The 14,696-nt window shown below is 45.1% G+C and overlaps 1 protein-coding gene across 12 annotated transcripts in view; it reads left to right on the top strand.

The window, feature by feature from the left end:
- The window catches only part of DLG3 (discs large MAGUK scaffold protein 3), a 2,111,742-nt gene that overhangs the window by 2,031,138 nt on the left and 65,908 nt on the right, over positions 1-14,696 (top strand). For all 12 annotated transcript variants that reach the window (XM_069612439.1, XM_069612441.1, XM_069612436.1 and 9 more), the window contains 2 exons: positions 4,005-4,055; positions 5,797-5,898. In XM_069612439.1, the coding sequence (XP_069468540.1) occupies positions 4,005-4,055; positions 5,797-5,898 (153 nt within the window). The remainder of the gene's footprint in view (positions 1-4,004; positions 4,056-5,796; positions 5,899-14,696) is intronic.

The raw sequence follows: 14,696 nt of genomic DNA, 5'->3' as shown, positions 1-14,696 counted from the left end.
CGGAGTCGCTAACAGTCCTGCTGCACAAACCCGGGAAAGCCCCCAAACTGGCCACCTCCTACCGTCCGATTACGCTTATGAAATACGATGGTAAGATTTTCGCTAAAGTCCTGGCGGGCAGGCTGGGTGCGGTCCTGCCAAACCTGATTGACAGCGATCAGACGGGTTTTGTACCGGGGAGGGAGACCCACGATAACATCCGGAGGACGATAGATATTATCGAGAGTGCCCATAGATCGGGGGCTAGTATGGCAGTGATATATCTAGATGCTCATAAAGCCTTCGATTTGGTGTATTGGGGGTACCTTCGGCCGATCCTGAAACGCTTCGGCCCAAACTTCATCACATGGGTAATGGCCAATTACCAAACTCCCACCACACAATTGCGGGTTAATGGCACTAGATCTGATGCAATACATATATCCAGGGGTGCCCACTCTCACCCTTGATTTTCGCCTTATCCATGTAGCCTTTCGCAATCAAAATCAGACAGAGCACAAGGATAAGGGGGGTCACCGTGGGAAATCACGAATATAAAATCGCACTATACGCGGATGACGTTTTAATAACGGCGACAAACCTAGCGTCATCCCTGGGGGCCTTATGGGAGGAGATTAAAGAGTTCGGGGACTTATCAGGGTTCAGAGTAAACCTATACAGATCTTCAGCCCTAGCTATCAATATCTCTAAGCAGGAAAGAACCAGCCTTAGTCCCCTAATTCCGATCCCATGGACGAAGGATGCAATCGAATACCTTGGGGTACCTAACACCAAAGACCCGTCCCGCTTGTACTCAGCCAACTTCCGACAATTGATTAAAGACCTTAAAAATGATCTAAAGAGTTGGACATCTCAAGAAATCTCTTGGTTTCGGCGGATTACCGCCATAAAAATTAATCTTATCCCTAGATGGCTGTACTACTGCACAGCATTACCTACCCGCATCCCGGGCCCAGTCCTAGCGGATCTACAAAAGAAAGTTCAGGAATTTGTCTGGGGGGAGTGGGAGGGGGACCGCAATGGCAAACTAATAATAACTCTGGGCAAAGCTCAGGGAGGGCTGGGTGTACCCGATGTCCGATGTGGCCATGTATGCCCTAGCGGCGCAGCTATCGCACGCTTTCTTCTGGGTGCAAGAGGCCGATACACCGAAATGGACGCAGATCGAAGAGGCCTGGTGCCCGGGCACCCCCGCAGATCTCCCACATGTGACAGATATAAATCACAAGCAAGCAGCGGCCCCCTCTCTGCCACAATCACAATCGTTCGATGCTGGAAAGCGGCAGCCCGGAAATGGGGTATCCGAGGTGCTCTGGGTCCCTTAACCCCCATCTGGAACAACCCTGACTTTTCACCAGGCAGTCCTCCCCTCAGCTTCCAGCCTTGGAGGGAGGGCGTTCTATTAAAAACGAGCGACTTCTTAGAAGAGGGAACCCCCATCTCATTCGAGAGATGCAAGTCAAAATTCGGGGTGGACGAGCGGGAAAGATTCCACTATACCCAAATCCGGCATTGGCTGTCTCACAGGACGATCCGGGAAAAATGCGCTAGAAATCTCCCTCTCAACCCCAACTAAAAGAAGCAAAACCTCCACTCTGTATCGTCTTCTAGATAGGGCCGACCCCTCTAAAAAAGAAAGGTACATGCTTGAATGGGAGAAGGACCTGGGTCGGGAAATAGAGGTCGAAGAATGGGTGAAAATCTGGACCAGACTGCACAAGAGTTCACAATGCATCACAAACAGGGAGGGAGGCTACAAACTCTGTTACAGATATTACGTGACCCCAATCCAGCTCAATAGGGCCAACCTGGATATCCCCGAAAACTGCTGGCGTGGTTGTCCCACCCCCGGCTCCCTTTTCCACGTGGTATGGACCTGCCCAAAGGCAGAGGCATACTGGAGAGAGGTAAAAAAACATATCGGGGAAATCACCAGGCTTTCCATACCCTGGGATCCTGGGGTTATTCTTTTGGGCAAAACGGGGGATGGGGGAGCATTCCCAGTCTCGGGGCGCATTCCTCGTCTGTGTACGCACTTACTCCTTGCAGCAAAAATTGCATTGGCTATGGAAAAAAAAAAGACCGACCTTCAGTAGCTTTATGGTGGTCCAAGTGTTGGGACATCGCGGTCGCCAGGAAGGTCACGGCAATCCGTTCGGGCTCTTTGATAGAGCCTTAAACATTTGGGATCCATTTATGGACTACGCAGTTAAGTTCCCAGCGCTCACTAGAAGGCCACCACTCACCAGATGGCTCCAAAGTGGCCCACTCTATTAACCCATAGATTCATGCCAAAGTTGCCCAATGCATGGGGCCCCGCTTAGCTGCGGCGAATGGGCAGGTCCATGGACAACAGTGAGCAGGTCTCCATCTTACTCTCCCTTGACATTCAACTGGATCTGTGTTTTTGTGCTGAAGCGATTATCGATCACTGCAATGTTGTTGATGTTGTGTCTATCTGTAAAAACAAAAAAAGTTATGAAAAAAAAAAGAAATGGTGGAACTGAGTCAGCCTCGTTGGGATTATCAAGGGCAGGTCTCAGCTCTAGCATATTTGCAAGAACGTCGGCGTGGGCAGTAGGTGTGTTTATACGAGTCCGAGAACTTCTTAAACGGCGGCCTTCCTCGTCTTCTTTAGTCGGCGCATTTAAGTCCACTGGCCTGATGGCCCTGGCAGTCCTGACAGACATGACTGCAGGACTGCCACTCGTCGTCCACTCCGCAGCCGCTCTGCAGCTGCAAGCCTGTTTTATGCTGTTGGTCCTCCCACAGCACACAGTCACAATGGAAATGAGAGACAGCCTCTCAGGGTAGGTCCACAGCGTTTCGTGCTCACTGCAGGACTGCCACTCGTCGTCCACTGTTGTATATTTGTGTGTGTGTTTTGTTGTTAAATTGTACAATTAGAAGTAGTTTTCTCTTCAATGTTGAGTGTTCTGTTCTGGGATTTCGTACATTGGCAGAGCCATTCAGTATTTATGAAATCAATAGAGGTTGTCTGGATATAGAATTGCTGTGAAATTTGTACCATTTTGTTATGTAGTAGTTCTATCATTCACTTGCATCTGTGACTGGGTAACATTTTAAAAATAAAAACTAAGCATATTTTTTGTCAATTATGCTAATCACTTTCCTGGCAACAAGCTTGCTAAGGGTGCTATTGCTAGTTGGATTGTCTCTTGGCAAATCGTACAAGCCCGTCAGCGACTTCGTGTCGATTCCACTGCTGCTAAAGCGGCATCAGTGGCCATGGAAAGACATGTACCCGGTGCAGATGTAAATACGGCCATGAGGTGAGTGCCACTGAATGTTTTCCGTATCATTGCCCATTGTGTAGTATTATTGCCTGAACACTGGTCATGGCATATACTGCTGTTCCACATAACTTTCTTCTGTATAATCGGGTTCCAGCCACTTGGGATGCAGGTCACGAAAATAAGGAACAATGATATTCATGGAGATTTCTGTACTGTTAGTCCTGGCTCTCCCTCCCCCGCAGTCCCTTCAGAGCATATGATGCGCTGCACCCATGCAGAGAGGTAATGATTGTTGGATGTGGGCCCTTAGTTCGAAGAAAGGTCACACTTGGAGAGACTGCCTTCTTTTGTAGAATCTGTCCATGACTGTCTGTAATGCAGGTATTCAGACTGAGGAGAACCAGGATTAAGAGTACCACAATCGTGATCCTTTTGACTTTTTTCCAAATGTTCCCGATTAACATTAACTATAGATCTGGAATGATGTATTGAAATGTGTCCTTTGTCAGAATAGATGTTGCCCTGTAACATGGCAATGTTAGGATCTGCAGACTCCTTCCCATCAACTTCATCTTGCTGTAGCCATTTCCCCACTGTTGCAAGGATTTGTCCTTGCCAGGTTTTATCATAAGCTTTAGCATGTTGTTGAGGTCCTGTTTAATTTTGCTTGTGTGCTCTGTAATTGGCAGTGCACATCTATATACACTACAGTCTTGATGTTCCATGAATGTCTTTTTTTTCTTACAGAAGGGCAAGAAGAGACCATTTTGTCTTATGAACCTGTGACGCGACAAGAAAGTGAGTGAGCAAGATAATTCTGTTTTAATGTGTAGTAGCATGTTCTAGTCTATGGTGCCATCCCTTCTTTGGATCTCTGAGATTGCATACATTATGTTAGTAGGTTGTTATGCAGAGATTTTCTCTCAACTCAGCGTGTTGAGGTAGTCTGTAATACAAGGTGTGAAAGGATTCCGTTCCTTTCAGCTCTTGGCCCCCCCTACATTGGAACTCCTTACCTATCTCTATCCTCTCCATCCCCACCTACACTTCCTTTGGCACATCTATGAAATCTCTTCTCCACTCCCCCTCTTGGCCACCTTCTTTCCCTACCTCACTCCTCTCCTACTCCCCACTCTCCTTCCTATTCCCTTCCTTCCCTTGCCTTCCCTCCCCCTTTTTCCGTCCGCCCACCCCCTTGAAAATGTATCTGATAATTGAAATTTGATACTTCATCTCTTCACTTGACAACCTCCTCTCTCCCTTCCTCCCCACCCTTCCCCCTCACCTTCTGCCATCCAGGTAAATTGTTCTATATATTTTTTCATTGGTTGGTTTCATGATTGTATATATGCTTCTTTCATTATTCTTGTATCTTGTTGTTATATTGTAAAGTGCTTTGGATTAAAGCGCTATATAAATCCAATAAACATAAAGGACTAGCTGCAGTTACAACAAATGTGGTTTGCGTGCTGGCCAAGTGTGGACCTCTGACTTGAGAAATACTTTAACAGCAGATAAATATATTTCTATAGCCGGGTGCAATTTTGTACAGGCTAAATCCGGCAAATGCCAATGGAAGTGAATCTTGAGTGAGTAGGCGACTGCTTGGGACATTTGGGTTTGGTGCCACAGCTGGTTAAAGGTGTGGAAGGGATTAGTTGGATCAAATTAGCTGTAAGGGTGTGTGTATGGCCTGGACATGGTGTGGGCACAGTCTGGTCAAAGTGAGGATGTTGATGCTAGACGAATTGGGGATTTCAACAAGTTCAGCGATAATGCAGTTGGCCATGTCAATGTGAATGAAAGTTAGATTAATAGGGCCTGCGCACGAGATGTAATTGGTAGGGAGATTTCTTGATGAGTGGGTGACTGAGATCCGAATGAGTGGTAGTGGTGCAGAAGCCGTAGAAGACTTCTCCAGCGGGATGGAGTACAGGTTGAGAAGGATGTTTGTTTGAGGCAGCCTAGATTAAACGGCTTAATGATTCAGTGGACTTGCCATATTAATGTGATTCGCTAGCTGCATGGGTGGAAAGGGTGTGGACTGTAAAATATGGACCTGCTGGCAGAATTGAAGGGTGGAGCATGCTTTGCCCAAAAAAGGGATTACTATGGGCGAGTGTTGCTTTAGGACAAATACGTTCCGGGCGGTGCATGTGTAGCTAACGTATGAGGAAACTTGTTCCATGAAAGATATGGCCTGCTCAGGTTGACGGGAGTAATCGCTGAAAGACTTCGGGTATATCTGCTCATTGAGAGGATCCACGTCAGGCAGCCATTGCTCTAGAAGGAGGCACATGTTATGTCTTGATCCAAGCTGTAGTTGGTGCCAGCCAGTTCTTTGAAGAAAGTACAGATAGTTAAACTGTCTTCTAATGCAATCATTTGGCTGGTCTAGGAAAGCCTAAAACCTTTTGAGGGGTGAACTGTCTACAGACCCCTGAAAGAGCCATAAGGGTAATACATTTTTTGTCTGCACTACAGGCCTTCAAAGGGTTTGGCTTATGCGTTGTGCTTCTTTTTTCTTTTTGTGTACTAGTCCACTATGCGAGACCAGTTATTATCCTTGGCCCAATGAAAGACCGTGTCAATGATGACCTCATATCTGAATTTCCACACAAGTTCGGATCTTGCGTGCCACGTAAGTATTTTATTTGAATCTCTCAGTAGTCACTCTCATGTGGTCACTTTATACTTCTTGCTTGGAATGGAAGTGATGTGTAGAGATAGCTTGATCGAGGGAGCTTAACTCACTTCCTATGTGAATGGTAACTTGCAGATTCTAGTGTGGCAAAATAACAAACCCCATGCTACAAAACGTACAAAGACTAGTGGACCAAAGCACCATTCCTATGCTTGATCAGTAGTAGCTGGCACTCAAAGGTAAAACACCACAAATTATCTTCAATTACTTATTTAGGCACTGAGCAGCTGGACTAGCTCCCAGAGTGTTTGCCAGTAATCGCTATATAGGCACCTCTCAACCTGAATAGCATAATTTAACATATATACAAAACGTTCTTTTATATAGCCTGCTAGCCTATGATGAACCGTTCAATGTTGTCTTTTAGTGTTAAGCTATAACGCCTAATCTGGGGAATCTAGTGCCACATTTCCCCCCTTTCCTTTTTTGGTTCTTGGATTTATTTTTGGTGGTCAGAGGGACTTCAGGAGAAGTCACTCTTTCATTACTACCTTTTATACCTTTTACTACCTTTTATACCTACCTTAAGATCAATGTTATTTGGTTGCCTTTAAGGTGCCCCAGTTCCAGAGTTGACTGGCTTCCCATTTTTGCCCTAGAGTAATTCCGTCATCCTACACAGACTTTATTCAGTAGGTTGGTGCAGCAAGATTTTAGTTTTGGCTTCACCATAGGTGCAAGCCATTGTACTGCATTGGTAGTGCAATGTATCTTTTAGGTAGCCTTTGGGGGTATTTGGTATGTTTTTTTTAAATCCTGCTCTCTGCCATTTTGGGGTTTCAGGGCTTCCTTTGTTCACGGTGACCACGCCATAGGCCCAAAATGGTTGTTTTGACCTTGTGATCTATTTGTGAGCCTCCAATGGCAGCCTCCACTGGATCTTCAATGTGGGATGTCCAAGGGTGCCATGTGCCATTGTCTCTTTTCTGGGACACTTTCCTGTGCCGTGCTAGTGCATTTTGTTGGTCGCCCTGCTACTGGGGCGGTATTTTCGGATTCACCCTTCTTCCTGGAGTCTTTGTCAGAAGGTCTTTCACTCTGTGATTGAATTTAGATGTCTTAGGAAGAGCCTTTGTTAGTCTCTTCTGTCCCTGGGTTCTTCGTTGGTTCAGATTGTCATGCCCTGGGAACCGGAGCTTGAAAGCGTACCTATGGAGAAGAGCCGTTTACTTGCCAGCTTGTTTAGGATCACTGACTCAGTTTCAGCTAAACCCACCTGAGTGAGTATCCACCTGGGGGGGCCTTAAGGAGGGTGATTATTCACAATCTTCATTCCTGGTTGGCCCCTTTGTCTGTGGTAGTGATTCCTGGGAGTCGAGTCAGAACTGCAATTCCCCATAGACTTGCATTGAGGGGGCCGGGGGGGTGAGGTCCTCCTGTCCTGTAGCTTCTTCTGGGGTCCATCTTCCGACTTCAAACTCTTCCTTGGGTTCTCCTGTGGCCTTCCCTGGGGTTGATCACATCTGCGCCTGTGGGGTAAATCTGTCATTACCTCTAGTAGTGTTAATTGGAAAAGTGAAAGGCTCACCTCCTATGATACTTTGAGCTGACACCGAAGGTCTCCTTAAAGTGACTTTGGGGTACTTGCCTTCCCCTGGCCATTTTTCCAGCATCCCATAGGGGGGTTCAGTAAGCTCCGGACCAGGTTTCACATCTTTGATGTTAGTGCATTTGTAAAATCAACCCTCCAATTTCTGCAATGGTAAATGTAATTCAAATGCTGTAACTGCAACTGGTAGCAATGTGTACACTTTTCCATGAAGTTTATCAGAAATCAGAAAGGTAACTGCCTTTTGCTAAAGTTCATCATGTTTCATCCTCTTTGTGGCTTTAATGTTTTGTTCTGGACTACTGGGCATTGATGCTTTGATAAAGTCCTAGGAGGTCTAAATATATTGGTGAATTGTGTTTTTTTTTATTTTTTATTTAGATTTCTTGTATTTTGCCATTACTTGCAACAATCCAAACTTTTTTCGCCCCCTACCACACTGGAATCCCCACCGCCCCCCAAAAAACAACCCTTTACATGGTACATTGTACATAAATCACAAAATAATTATAATCACGAAATGTCAAGAACACGCAAGTGTTGAGGACAGTATTGAAGATTAAAGTCAGATTGCAAAAAATCGAGCACCTCCGACCATTCACTTGAAAATTTCAATTGTTCATCTTGAATCCTATAGGTAGTCAATTCCAATGCTACAAAGTTCCAAAGTCTAGCAATCCAGTCTGGAATCGATGGTGGATCATTAGACTTCCATTTTTGAACGACCCCCAATAAAGCGGCCAATTGGAGCATCACATACATTATACATTTTTGCTTAGATGTACGATGCATTCTGGGCGCAAGAATTAAAAGTAATTTCAACTTCAAGGAGCCAGAGTGCAATGATCCAAATATCTGTTGCATTGATACATTGACATCTGCCCAGTATCCCACCAGGACAGGACAGTGCCTCCACACATGCCCCAAATCCCAGTTGCCCCACATTGTCTCCAGCATTGGTCCGACAAAGTAGATTTGAATTTGTGGAGACGAGCCGGGGTATAGCCATTGAGTTAATATTCTCGTGTTTGTAAAGTATAGGATTATCCTTCCACAATCCCTCCCTCTCCTCATTCGTAATTTGTTCTCCCAATGTGATTTGCCATCTCATTTTATACTGTGGGGATTTACTGTGGGGAAAGCCTGGGGGGGGCAACGCATTCCTCATTTTGTACAAATTCGATATTAGCCCCTTATTGCCAGAGTTCGTAGACACACATTTTTTTTTAAAAGAGCAAACTCCCCAATTGCTGCCTGCAATAATGGTGGGGCCAGGATCCAATGTCTGACCTGAAAATATCTAGAATGCTCGAAGTCTGCGAGACCAAAATCCGTTTTACACTGAGAGAATGACTTTAGTTCCCTACAATAAACATATCGCGTATTTTTCGACAACCTGCTTGCTTCCATTTGGAAAAGGCCTGAGGATCACAGTCTAGAATAAAAGGGTTGAAGAATATGGGAGTAAATGGAGAGGGAAATGTTGTGAGATTATATTTTTTGGCTGCAAGATCCCATACCTCTTCTAGTAAGTTCGTAATTATGCTTCTATGGCGATTAGGTGGGCGATCTTTTTTAGAAAGCCATAGTGTTTCTCCGATTTGTGGCCCCACGCCCCCAGTGCCCGTTCCATTAGCATCCAGCATTTCTGTACATCCCCATCCCACCAATCCCTAATACAAAGTTGTGCAGCCTGGTAGAATTTTTGCATATCGAGTAGGCCCAGCCCCATTTATCGGTGGGAGTAGTCAATACTTCATATGCCACTCTTGGAGGTTTATTATTCCAAATGTAAAGTGAGATTTATTGCGCAGAGATTTAAACCAGGTGAGAGGGATTCTAAGTGGGAGTGCCTGAAAAAAATACAGAGGATAGTCATTTTTACGACATTCATCCGGCCAAGCCAGGAAATCGATAAGGGGCCCCATTGTCCAAGCTGTATCGCAATCAATCTCAGCAGTGAGGGAAAGTTAGCCTCATACAAACTCGCAAGATCTGGGGTTATAACCACCTCAATAGTTTAATCTGCCCATGCGCCCAGCCAAGATGATTTTGAGTGCGAAGAGAAGAGACAGCCTGGGTTGAGGATAAATGTAAAATTTCTGATTTTGCTAAGTTAATTTTCAAACACGCAACTTTACTGTAAATCCCCAATTCACGTTATATTACTGGTAATGCCAGTTCCAAGACGGCCAACAGCATATCAACAGCCTAGGCCATGATTTTATGGTCGAGCCCGCCAAAGTGTATCACTTGTATATCTGGCTGTTGTCGAACCCTTGCTAAAAACAGTTCAAGGCCTATTGCATACAGCAGAGGCGACATGGGACATCCCTGTTTTGTCCTTCTCCGAAGGGAGACGGACGGGGATAGTTATCCGTTAATAAGTATTTGTGGCACCAGCGATTTATAATTCATTCTAAGTCTTGCCATAAACAGTGGGCCAAAGCCCATCTTTGCCAATGTCTGGAAAAGAAACGACCACTCAACCCGGTCAAAAGCCTTTTCGGCATCTAATGATGGTAAAACCACAGGGACCCACTTCTTCTCCACTTTATGGCAAGTACGCCGGATATTATCATGGGTTTGGCGGTTTTTTATGAAGCCAGATTGATCAGGGTGTATTATAAAGTGTATTATAAATGGAAGCATGCCTTCTAACCTATTTGCAAGTATTTTAGAATAAATCGTTGTATCAGTGTTAAGAAGAGCAATGGGACGATGGGATTCAGAATTGCTTGGGACCTTACCAAGGTTAGGAAACAAAATCTTTGCTTCCTCCATTGTGGATGATATACTTCCGGAGGCTACAAGAGTTGTATAATACTGTTAGCTTCGGAACCAGGAGTTGCCTAAATGTTTTATAAAAAGGGGTAGAAAATCCATCTGGACCTGGGGATTTGGTTACGGGAAGTGAATTTATAACTTTTATAACCTCCTCAGAGGTTCTTGTTCAAGAGTTTCCCGTTCTTTTGCCGAAATCTAGGGAAGAATAACTGCTTGTAAATACCGGGCCTGAGCTTGTGGCTCTGGGATTTCGGAGCTATAAAGGTTTGAATAGAATGTGTGAAAAAAGAAATATTGTGCAGAGCTTCGGTAGCATCATCCCCATCAAGTGTCTTTAAGGAATTCATTGTTTGCAAAGCAATTTTTTGGTGAAGTTGTCTCGCCAGTAAGTTATCTGTACTATTTGTTTTAACATAGTATATCTGGTGCAGATACAACAAAGATTTCTCTGCCTTTTTCGTTTGGAATAAATGCAAATTTCCTTTTGCTGTTCCATACGCTTTCAGTATTGCGGTGTCGGAACACGTTTCCATCTTATGCATAATTTGTTGTAGTCTGCTTCTAAAATGGACTCGGAAGCTAGTCTTTTTTGCTGTATATATGCTACTTCTGCAATAAGGAACCCACAAATTAAGGCTTTAAACGCGTCCCACATTGTGTTCAGAGAGCTATCTGGTGTCGCATTAAGATCATAGAATTACTTTATTTCCCCCCGTACCCCTGCATCCTGTAATATTTTGGACGGGAATCGCCAGGTCCGCAACCTTTGAACCATTCCGGCAATGTCTAACTGAACGGTCATGGGTGCATGATCAGACATCGCAATCGGGATACAAACTATTGAAGTGACCCTGCCTAGCAATGCCTTAGAGACCCAAACATAATCCATGCAGGAAAAGGAACGATGCACGTGACAATAAACGTGAACCCCTTGGTCACCCCCCATTAAAGCTGGACAGACATCTGCCAGTGTTAAATTGGCAAATCTTTTAACAGTCTGGAGGGTACTGAATGCATTGAGGTGGTAGTAACGCTGCGATCTCTACGTTTAGGTCTCTAGTATTATTTCCCCTTCACTGAACAATTCTAGTTGAGTAATGACCGATTTCAGGAAGGCGTCTTGGGAGCGTACACAGAAGTCACAGTTAGCCTTCTAGGCCCAATTCCTAGTACAGCAAAAACATATCTCCCCTCTTTGTGTACATGCATACGTACCACCTTACATGGAAGACCAGATTTCAAAGCAGTCGGGACCCCTGCCGCTTTTGCCCCCTCATTGGCCTGTAGTACCACCGGAAACCGACGAAGACGCAGTTTATGCCTATCAGCGAAACATATGCGTCTCTTGGAGCGTCACCAAATCCGGTAGGTGACGCCCCAAAAGAGCAACCAGTTACCTGCGCTTTGTCAGTGTATTCATGCCTCGTATATTTAGAGTCAAACATTTTAACTGTCCCATTCTACAACACAAATCGTGATCGCCTTATGTTCAATGTGTTCAGACACTTTTACTGAGATTACCTCAATTTACCATGGGCACCCTCCCCATCCAGCCCTCCCATCCAGCAGGGCCCACCCCGGTGACCCATTTTTCCCAGCTCTTTGCTAGAAGGTTATCGAGGGAACCTGATTCAATCTGGCACAGACATTCTGCTCAGATACTGTGGATGGGGAAGGATAACAAATTCTTCAGAGCGAGGCTTGAAATGGGCCATTGAATTCAATAAAAAATCTCATAGTGGATCTGATATTTAAAAACAAGTAATACATCGAGGGCAGCTGTTCTGGATGGCCTGAATAATAACATACTTAAGCAAAATCCTTTGCTGTGGGCAGATTTTTGTCTCCTCTCTTTAACCAAATTCGAGAGTGTAAGGCGGTGCCTGAATCTTGGAAATCTGCTCCGATTACCCTAGTGTATAAGAAGGGCGTTCAAGAGGACCCATAAAATTGGACCAATTGCCCTCCTGGCTACCTTGGGAAATATTTCTGCTTCCATCTTGCTCTGGCATTTACTGAGATGGTCAAGAGACGCTGGCTGCCTCCACCCGAGACAGACTGGATTTGTAAGGGTGGGGTTCGGCCCAGCCTTAACCTTTTTTTTCTGAATACCCTAAAGACTAGAACTTTTAGGGCTGAATAAAAGCTGTATGTAGTGTTCATAGACCTTGAACAGGCCTTTGACAGCATCAGAAGAGAGAGGTTATGGGGAAAATGAATATCCTGGGGCTGCCCAAAAGATCTGGATGAGGCAATCGTGGCTCTGTATTAAAATACGAGTGTGAGGATTGGACTCTCCCCCCAGGGACATTTCTCTGAAAAAATCAATACATTTAGAGGTCTGAAACAGGGGTGTTCCTTGGCACCTGCCCTATTTAATCTTTATCTGGCAAATTTTGAGGAGGGGCAGGGCACAGTGCAGGCATTTCCACCTAGAATTAACAAACAACCTGTCCCTTGATTTTCTATGCAGACGACATACTTATCTTGGATCAGACGCAAATTGGTCTTCGGCAGAGACTCAATGAGTTGGTAAAGTATTTTCAACAGAATGGTTTTAAGATAAATGTCAAAAATCAAATGATGATCATTGAGCCCAGAAATGAGAAATTAAGTCCAGGATTTAGACGTGATTGTGGGCACAGATGATTTGGCAAAACAAGAGGTGATGGCTGGAAGGTTTAGAATAAATCTTAACCTCTGGCATTGCTCTGGGCAACCCTCCAGACCATCGTTCTTTGTCTGCCAAGCCATTTCTTGGAACAGGTAGATTCAATATCCTACCTGGGGGTACTTGTGAATCGTAGTATTAGTGAAAAACAATAGATGGAAAACATCAGATTAAAATGCAAAAGACTAATGACCCAGGGGGGTGTTCGTCCTTAAAAGATTTTGAAAATTCTCTCTGGTTCCAGTGGTTACCTTCTTTAAACAAAAGGTAGTGCTGATATTGATCTATGGTGCCGAGACCAGGGGGATCTGGCTCAGTCAATTCGGGGAGTTTATAGAAGGTTACTTCTGGAAAAAGAGTGCTGCGACGACTCCACTCCCTCCCGAGCATAATGATCAGATTTGAGTGGGGCTTTAGTCTTTGCGATTAGCGATTAGATGACAGACCCTGGCCCTTCATAGGAAATATATTAATATAGAGGCCCCCCCACCCTTTTGACATACTAAAATCTGACCCTACCAAAGAGGTAGATGGTGGTTTAAACCCTTGAAAAGGGGTTGTGCTTCTTTGCTAGAAGATTTAGATATTTCTGAAAATGGCTTGTTGAGAAATCCAGGTAATATTAAACAGCAAATACTGCTTCCAGATTGGATTGACACGCTAGGGCGGAGATCTAAATACAAGCTAGCATTGAGCCTGGGATTAGAAGGTAGAGGAGTAAATCGATTACCAATGTATCCGACGACATTTTCCTGTCCATGGTATCATAACCTCTTAAGATTAATATAGAACATCTTGCCTACAAGGGAAGTCCTGGGGTACAGAAGTATGTTGGGTGGCCTCAGCCCTGACTACAGATTTTGTGACGAGTAGTCAATGATTGAGTCACTTGAGCATCTAATTACAGAATACATTTCACTTACTCCTACATCCCGTCCCCTTTCCTCCATACTTAAGGGACATTACTCCGTCCTGTGAGACCGGAGCACTTTCTAAAAGCATCCAAAAAATTTGCAAACATTTTAGTCCTTCCTCTCTTTATACGTGGGGCCCAGCACGCGGTTGTAACCCGCCCATCTCAGCTCCGCATCGGCCATTAGTCCTTTTCTCCGCTCGTTCGAGACTGGACGCACTTGCATCCGCGGAAGATCTTCTTCCCTTTTTTCCTCCTCTCTGACTCTCGCTAGCAATCGTGTACTAGTCTGTCTATGTTGTTCAAACTAGACTTTCCAGATTGTTCGTGTCACTGACGCTTTGCGGGGGCGGGTCCCCATCCTCTTTGTCTAGAGTGTTTGGATCCGGACCACCTTTGGGACTCCTGTTTTTATTGCGATTCCCTTTCGGTCCGGGCACTTCAACGTCGGTTGGAGCAGTGGGAGGAGGTGTTTCGACGTACTCCTCCTTTGCATTTTCAAGCTTTTATCGGCAAAAAGAAACGCCCGGTAAGTTCTTTACTTTTCAGAGCACCCCGGCTGGGAGATACCTTTCCGGGCTCTTCCCGAGCCAGGAGGAGCGTCAGCCGCTCTGTCACCGGGGATTGTCCCAAGGTGCCTTCTGGGCCGAATAATTGTACCAGAGTTTTCTCTGAGGGTCTCCGTAAGGGGCCTGTGGATACTAGAGTACGCTCCGAGGCCCTTCCTGTGGGGGCTGCTTGTAGACCAAGTTGAGTCGTGGGATACCAGAGCTAGCTCTGAGGCCTCTTTATCGGCTTCCCTCAAAAGTACTGGG

This window comes from Ambystoma mexicanum, chromosome 5p (assembly GCF_040938575.1).
Source record: "Ambystoma mexicanum isolate Mex_15411 chromosome 5p, UKY_AmexF1_1, whole genome shotgun sequence".
In the NCBI taxonomy this organism is placed as follows: Eukaryota; Metazoa; Chordata; class Amphibia; order Caudata; family Ambystomatidae; genus Ambystoma; species Ambystoma mexicanum.
The sequence above is the reverse complement of the archived record's forward strand: the minus strand, read 5'-3'. Positions and strand labels throughout refer to the sequence as shown.